Raw genomic sequence first — 8,075 nt, 5'->3', positions numbered from 1 at the left:
TGTTGAGTTCAGTAAGTTTGAGTGAAAAGTGAATCTCAGCATGTTTTGTGCTGTTCTGGTAATGAGTAGTCCCAGGGCCCAACATTAATGTTTTTGGGTACAGGGCTGAACACTCACATGCATTCAGTTTCCCTGGGTGCTTTACTTCAACAGGTAAAACAGCCCAAAACCTTTTGGTGCAGGGGAAAGTGAAGAAGAGACTTAGAACTAGGAGCAGCAAACAATTCTCTAAGGCTTGGTCTGTTACCAGACTTGGCACAGTCTGTAATGAACTCAGGGAGCTGTTCAGCTGGTTTACTCAGCAAGGCAGAACAGTTTAACTGAAATCACAGACTTGAGAGTCATTTCTGTCAAATGTCAGCCTGGTGTGTGGTGAACCCTGTTTTTTTGTGAAGACTGCATCTGGAAAATAGTCTCTGCTCTGGTACAGCAGGTAAAGCCTCCAGTCACTGAGACTGCAAGTTCTCTGCAGCCAGTGCTTTTGCTGTGCACAGAGCACTCAGAGCCAAGTGGGTGTCATGAGTGCCTTTGGCACTGCAACCTGAAAAACAACCTGTCTTTCTAAAAACAGACTCCATTGAAGTGAGATTTAAAGAAAAATTCAAGCTTGTTTACAAACTAATTAAAATCTATCTTGCTGTTGAGGTACCCCATCTCTTTGATAGAATTCCTACCATTCACTGCCAGAACTGATGAGTATTGCAAGCAAGGCAGATTTTGCTGGCAGCCTCACAGTTATGTTCAGGCCTTTATGATAAAGCCATAGGTTTTGTGGTCCTTGCTGATCCACCCACACTGCTAGCAGAGTCAAAAAACACTTTCTGGCCTTAATTTATCATGTTTAGACTTGAGTAATAACAAAGACAGTTCTGATTCCTGGGTGGGAGGGAACTTTTTCCAGATGTTAGATGCAGAAACTGAAAACTTGCAATTTAGTAATATTATTCAGTCTTATCCTAGGCTCCTGTGCCAGAGTGGTGCTCCATGCATTACTTCATATTAGAGAGGTTGAAAGGTTATTTGAGTAAGACAAAACTGGGGTTGCTGCTGCATCTTAGCCTCCTATGTAAAACATGGTTTGGCTCATGGACATAAAAACTCCAAGCCTTCTTGAGAACACTTCAGCCTTCCTTTGTTATATGAGCAGGGACTTCTGCCAGCAGTCTCTTCAGGGAATTCAACAGAAATATGTGTGAAACTGCTGTAGCCTTAAATTAGCATCTGTGGTGCAGTTTTTTGAATTGCTGTGAAGTTGGTGATTTCTAATGCTCAAGTTCACAATGAGGTACAGGCACACAAGGACTGCAGCACCTCTCCAGAGAGCTGTACAAACTGTCCCTTGAAGCAGCCAGGGACAAAGCAGGAGAGTCAAGGGACCAAGTCCAGAAAGATGGGAACTTCAGCCAGCTTTTTTAATGTAGCATTAGGACTACTGGGGAACAGCCAGGAGCAGCTTTCTTGCTCTACTATCACAATTCTTGGGTTAATCTGGTACCCTACCTAAAAGCATAGCCCAGCTTTTACATTTCAAAGCCCCATCTCAGGCACTTTAAAACAGAACATCTGCAGACTTCAAAGACAAACTCCCTTTAGGGAGACTAAAACCCCAGCTCTGTTAGCATCAGGTCATGAGCAAAGCACCCAAAAGTACTTGCTGAGTCTGGCACTGCTCAGCCCTTACAGCACTGTTATCTTCTAGAACAAATCACCACCTGTACAGGCCTCTCATCCTCTTTGCAGAGGGGAGCATAAGTGTAGCAGAAAAGCTTGCTCAAATCAGGTCTGATTTTTGATAAAGTGGTTTACTGCAAGACCACAGGGGAGGTTGGGGGGTGGGGTGGGTTGTGTGTGTGCTTCATCAGATGCTGCTTACTCACATTTCTTAGTTTGGTGGTGGTTTGCAAGTTTGAGCAGCCAGCACTGTTAGGAGTGAGCTGTTGCAGATACAATGTGTGTTTGAGGCCAGGTACAAGCACAGTGTGCATTGTGTTTGCAAGAATGATCAGATCCATTTCATACAGGTGTCAGGGTAGGGACAAACTTGTTTAGTTTTCCCCTGAAACTCAACTGAGAAATTCAACAGGAGTGGAATTACAGTCAGGTGCAGACAGTCTTTATTACCAGTGTCAAGTGCTGCTCCCAGGCACTGCCTGGATTAAGTGTCCAGCTCAGTCCCTTTGTCCTTTCCCAGGCACCCCTTTATCCAATTAGACATCCCCCATACTCATGCTCTGCAGCCCTGCTGAGAGAAGAGGGAAAGGACATCTTCCAGCTAGCCTGAACTTTGCCTTGCCCACCAGAAAAGAAAATCCCAAACCTGGCAGTTTTGAGCAAAGTCCTGATGAATTTCTAACTCTGCCCCTGGCAGAAATGGACACACAACTGAAAAATAAAGACTTTAATGTAAAGACTCTTTGGAAACAACCACCAGAAAAGGAGAGGGGGACATAAAGGAAAGAAAGAGGCTGAGCTGCATTCTACCATGGTACAGAACTACTTCATTGAAAGCCCACAAAGAGGTCCCACAACAGTGAGGGCCAGGTGTCTGTACAGAGGGCAAGAGTGACCTGGCACACAGCAAGTCATCAACAGCAGGAGAAGGACAAACTGGTTTAACACCCCATTTGGTACTTACTCCACACCAGGTAACTGAGGAGCCTGTCCCTAGAACTCCTCTGTAAAGCATTCAGCAGTTCTTGTGTGCAAAGCTCTGTGGATCCACTTTGGACAAGGGGAAGATGGGTTACCCACACAAACAGTGACACACTACACGTCAGAATGGCAACTGGTGTTATTCCAGCAGGATCTCTGGGCCACAGCAGAAGTCCAGCCAGAAGAGAGGACTCTGGCTACATGAAGAAGTCCCCCATGTCACTGTGGGTGCTGCTCGTTCTGGTCCTGGTCTCTAGGCTGCTCTGGACGATCCTCAGGGAGAGGGTTGTAATTGGGATCCTCTTCAGGTGTGTCAAAAACCATCTTCCTGGCAAGGGACAGCCCATCCCATCGGGCATGCAGGTTAGGAAACAGCTGAGGAGGACAAGCCCCAGCCTTCCCAGGAACACCCTGGACCTCACTGGCAGCCTCCATCACCCACTGCTCTTCTGTTCAGCTCAACACACACTGATGACTGTACCTCCTTCCTTCATCACCATGTCAGATTTGATTGTCAGGGCACAAAGCAGAACATATTCTGCTTTCTTTCTACAGAAATACATCAGAAAAAATCCTGCCTCCATCTAGCATCTCCACAAGCAGACTCTAGTTCTACTAGCAAAGCTGAAAGTAGCAGCAGCAGCTGTATGGGCCCTGTACATGTTCATATAATTTGCAAATAATGCAGCAGGGCATGGAGCTGAGGTGCTCTCAGCAGACATTTGCCCCTTATGAGTTTGCCATGGAAGTGTTCAAGTCGAGAAAGCTCACAGTGAAGCCCAGAAAGAATCAACTTTACTTACAGAAAGCTAGGGGTTAACAGCAACTTCTTTCCTCCAGGCTGGTTGGGGAAAACATCTTCCAAGAAATAATAGATATGACCCACTGCAATCCCTGGGGAGAGATGCCACCAAGGTCAGGTACAGCTGTGACTCCTTTGCCAGCTGAACCAGGACTGCTGGGCAAAACTCTAAAGAACCCTTCAGCTGTGTGCCCACATGCAGCTCCCCCAGAGCAAGGGATGCTGCAGTTTGCTGTGTAGCCTGAGAGCAGCATCACACACCCAGACCAGACACAGCAGTGTCAGAGCTCACCACACCCAGCTTCTGCCCCTGGGACAGGCAAACCAAAAAGCAGGTCACAAGCAAAACCCAGGCCTGAGCCCAGCCAGCTCACTTTAGGAAACCCAACATCTTAGGTGGAACCAAGGAAAGGTGCCAGTGTCCCAGCAGCACCTATGAGAACTGAGTGCTGTGGCTGCAAGGTGCCCTTGCTCCCATCACCCAGCAGCTTTGACTCACCCAGCAAGTCGATGATGATGGAGTTGCCTAGCAGCAGAGAGAATCCCATCAGGACCCAGGGCAGGAAGGGGGCTTGGAAGTTAAGAAGCCCAAAGAAGTTCATGCGGATGTAAGGGTTCCTGCGACTCCACACGTACACCAGCATGATGGTGAAAGCCTGGCCCAGGAAAAACAGGCTGGCAAAGAGTCCAAACAGCTGGCAGCTCCCGAGTCAAGGAAAAACCCAGCCACCCTGAGCACCAGCTCCAGGCAGCACAGGGTGCTTTGGGACAGCAAACCCAAACCTGAGGCAGCTGATCACAGCGTTCCAACACATTGCCCGTGTCACCAGGCCTTTCCTGGCTGAGATATACCGAAAACCACTGTCCCCACACACATCTCCCTCCATGCCACCCCAGAACAAGACACTCTGGAGTGCACATGGAAGTTGCTCACTCCTTAAGCTGATGTCTACATCCACCAGAGAGCTACAGTCACCTTGGAAAAATGAACATCAAAATTATCTTCAAAGAAGGGCTTTCAGTCTTACAGCACTTGGGACAGTGGCATATCTTAACAACTAGCTCTGCCTTCTACAGAAGAAGTTCAGCAGTGAGATGGCTCTTGGAATTCAGTCTTCTTCAGAGCACAAGGAGACAAAGAGAGGCAAAAGTTTCCCCTGCCCTTTTTGTAGCTGGACTCCAAATCCACCTCTGGCCAAGCACGTGGCTGCTGCAGCCACCTGGATTCTAATGGCTCACATTAGAATCAGCTTCATGCAGAGCTCCCTGGGGACAGCAGAAGATATTCTGAGAAGGCTTATGCTTGGGAGGGAAGTAAATTTCACCATCAGATTACTGTGTTGTGAAAAGAACTCAAGCTGTGTGATGGCACCTGCAGCTACTGACAGGCTGCAAGCTCTTGGCTCACACTGCCTGATGTTCTGACAATGGAGTATGTGGGAGCCCACTCCTTGTCCTCGTGGTTCTTGTGGTTCTTGCCTTTGTCCCTGGGCCAGCCCCACGCAGTCACAGGCAGGCTGCACTCACCAGAGCTCAGGCAGTGGCCCTGTCACAGCTGGACAGGTTCTTGCAGCAGAACACGTGGCCTCCTTTCAGGCTGAGCTTCTGAGCACTGTGCCACGTGTCCTCTCCAGGCATGAGGCAGCCCAGCCCCTTGCCAGGGGCATCAGCACTGCTGCAGACAGCAGCACAATCACAGGCAGCTTCTCTCTCCTCTAAGCACACTGGATGAGGCACAGGCCAAGGCAGGGGTGGGAAAGACGAGGAGCACAAGCTGTGCCATACAGCCAGCAGCTGGCCCTGCACCACAGAAGGTTCATAAAGAGCTGTGCTGCTCAGCAGACAGGTGCCTGCTCCACAGCACAAGCCCCACACTACCCACAGCATCTCAGGAGACACCCACAAACCTCAACCAACTCCAAAGGATACTGTCATGAGAAACCCTCCAAAGAGGAACATGAAGACAAAGTCAGCTGTCCTTCCACGGAAGGAGCCTTCTTCCAGCATGCGGCAGTACCTGTAGCTGAGCAGGAGACAAGGGAGGGTTGCAGTATAGGAAATTAACAGAAATTAACTCTGCTCCCCACAGCAGCACTTCCCAGGAAACAAGCTATTGCATCCCAGGTGGGCAAGCCCAGAGGACAACAGTGCAAACTTCACTGTTTGAGGCACCTGCTGTGCTTGAGGCAGGGCTCAGCCCAGGAATGGGCACTGCTCTCCAGCAAGAGCCTCAGCTGCAGTGCCAGCTTCCCTTCTGGCAGGGTCTGCCCTGCAGCCAGCACAGATGGAGGGGCAGGAGGGGCACAGCTGTCATTGAAAGGAGCCAAGGGAAGAACCCACAGCCCTAGAGTGCTGCCAAGACAAGCCATGCTGGGGAGGAAGATGGATGGGGGGAGTTGCATCTAAGCCAAAATGGGAGCAGAGAACTTCACTGAGACCAAAGGATACAGAAATATCATGTTGAAAAAGAAACTGAATCCCAGGGGCCCAAAAAAGAGGAAGTTGGTGATCAGCCTCCATATCTGAAAGAGAAGAGAGAGGAGAGAGAAAAGGAGGTGGACAGAGGTGTCTCCTCATCACGGGTAGAGCAGCCCACCCCAGTGTCCCCAGGGAATGCTCAGTCAGGCCCCTGTCCCTTCAGAGCCACCCCAGGACAGCAGACACTGCTCCCCCCTCCAGACTCCTCACACCACACTGACACATCAGAGCATCTCACCTTCCCAGGTACAGAAAAGATTTCTCTACTTTTCTGGAGAAGACAAACAGCCACAGTTCAGCCCCCAGAGCCAAACCAATTGCCTTTCACGCCTCTCTACAACAAACCCTCTCCCCCAGCCCAGCAGCTGCTGCCACACGGTGTGACAGAGGAGGCAAAGATGGTTCCGAGCCAGGGAAAGGAGCTGCCAGGATGGAGCGTGGCAGGGGAGGATGGAAGGGCCGCAGGGGGCTGAGGGAAGGAGCCCATGCAGGATGGAAGGGTCCTGGGGGCTGAGGGAAGGAGCCCATGAAGGATGGAAGGGTCCTGGGGGCTGAGGGAAGGAGCCCATGAAGGATGGAAGGGTCCTGGGGGCTGAGGGAAGGAGCCCATGAAGGATGGAAGGGCCCTGGGGGCTGAGGGAAGGAGCCCGTGCAGGATGGAAGGGCCCTGGGGGCTGAGGGAAGGAGCCCCTGAAGGATGGAAGGAGCCCATGAAGGATGGAAGGGCACAGGGGGCTGAGGGAAGGAGCCCCTGAAGGATGGAAGGAGCCCATGAAGGATGGAAGGGCCCTGGGGGCTGAGGGAAGGAGCCCGTGCATGACACAGCAGCGCCCGCCGGCCCGGGAGGGGACAGCCGGGCCCGAACAGCCCGAGCGAGGCCTCACCTGGAATTTCCTGAAGATGAGGTCGGGGTTGAAGTAGAGCTGGAAGGGGGTGATGAACTCCAGCTGCTGTGGAGACAGGCAGAGCAGCTGCCATCACCCGCCGCCCGCGGCCAGCCCCGGCTCCCGGCTCCCGGCTCCCGGCTCCCGGCTCCCGCCCGCAGCCCCCCGCCCCGGGCCCCGCTCACCACGGCGGCGGTGGTGAGCACGCAGGCGGTGGTGTAGGCGCGGGTCACGGCCGGCATGCCCAGGTACTCCTGCGCGAAGCCCTGGTACGCCATGGCCGCGCCGCTCCGCCCCCCCCGCGCCGCCGCGGCGCCTTTAACCGCCCCCCCCGCGCCGCCGCTCGCCCCGCCCCCGCGGCAGCGCCCGGCCAATCCCCGCGCGACAGGCGGCGCGCGCCCGCCAATGGCAGCGCGCCTCATGGCCCCGGCCCGCGGGAACCGCCAATCGGAGCGAGCGGCGCGCGGGCGGGGCACGCGCAGGGGGCGGGACCGGCGGGGCGGGAACGGCGGAACGGCCGGGGCGGGACCGGGACCGGGACCGGGACCGTGACCGGGAACGGAACAGGGACAGGGACAGGGACAGGGACAGGGACAGGGACAGGGACAGGGACCGGGAACGGACAGGGACAGGGACAGGGAACGGATAGGGACAGGGACAGGGACAGGGAACGGACAGGGACAGGGATAGGGACCGGGAACGGAACAGGGACAGGGACCGGGAACGGGACCGGGACAGGGATGACAGGTACAGCGACAAGAACAGTGACAGGGACAGGGAGAGTGACAGGGACAGCGACAGTGACAGTGGCAGGGACAGTGACAGTGACCTGCCCGGCCAGGAAGCTCCGCCCGGCCGAGGGAGCCGCGCTGCGCTCCGCCGTGTCCCCTCGGTCCCGGTGTCCTGGGGCTCTCAGCGCTGTGTCCCCGCGGTCCCGGTGTCCCGGGACTGTCAGCGCTGTGTCCCCGCGGTCCCGGTGTCCCGGGGCTCTCAGCGCTGTGTCCCCGCGGTCCCGGTGTCCCAGGTCTGTCAGCGCTGTGTCCCCGCGGTCCCGGTGTCCCGGGGCTGTCAGCGCTGTGTCCCCGCGGTCCCGGTGTCCTGGGGCTCTCAGCGCTGTGTCCCCTCGGTCCCGGTGTCCTGGGGCTCTCAGCGCTGTGTCCCCGCGGTCCCGGTGTCCCGGGGCTCTCAGCGCTGTGTCCCCGCGGTCCCGGTGTCCCGGGGCTCTCAGCGCTGTGTCCCCGGTGTCCCGGGGCTCTCAG

General features: G+C 54.5%; 1 protein-coding gene across 2 annotated transcripts; it reads right to left on the bottom strand.

The window, feature by feature from the left end:
- Positions 1–2,383: 2,383 nt before the first annotated feature.
- Positions 2,384–7,148, bottom strand: DERL3 (derlin 3). Of its 2 annotated transcripts, none has more exons than XM_056504402.1 (7): positions 7,002–7,148; positions 6,817–6,882; positions 5,903–5,976; positions 5,384–5,477; positions 3,954–4,149; positions 3,456–3,546; positions 2,384–2,980 (listed from the first exon to the last, which is right to left on the bottom strand). In XM_056504402.1, exons 1-7 carry the CDS (start codon positions 7,092–7,094, stop codon positions 2,872–2,874), a joined length of 723 nt encoding a protein of 240 aa, XP_056360377.1. In that variant the 5' UTR covers positions 7,095–7,148; the 3' UTR covers positions 2,384–2,871. The 2 variants fall into 2 exon arrangements, with proteins under 2 accessions (XP_056360377.1, XP_056360378.1); XM_056504403.1 differs by having other exon boundaries at positions 6,817–6,879; positions 7,002–7,130.
- Positions 7,149–8,075: the final 927 nt, after the last annotated feature.

Source organism: Oenanthe melanoleuca, chromosome 15 (genome assembly GCF_029582105.1).
Source record: "Oenanthe melanoleuca isolate GR-GAL-2019-014 chromosome 15, OMel1.0, whole genome shotgun sequence".
Lineage (NCBI taxonomy): Eukaryota > Metazoa > Chordata > Aves > Passeriformes > Muscicapidae > Oenanthe > Oenanthe melanoleuca.
This window is presented reverse-complemented; position numbering and strand designations above follow the sequence as displayed.

What these genes read in the sequence shown, in the direction of transcription:
- DERL3 (XM_056504402.1), bottom strand. Translation starts at nt 7,094, where the DNA reads ATGGCGTACCAGGGCTTCGCGCAGGAGTACCTGGGCATGCCGGCCGTG. An exon ending in TGCTCACCACCGCCGCCGTG is followed by an intron (nt 6,883 to 7,001) that starts GTGAGCGGGGCC and finishes CTGTCTCCACAG; the next exon opens with CAGCTGGAGTTCATCACCCC. An exon ending in TTTTTCAACATGATATTTCT is followed by an intron (nt 5,478 to 5,902) that starts GTATCCTTTGGT and finishes TCTCCTGCTCAG; the next exon opens with CTACAGGTACTGCCGCATGC.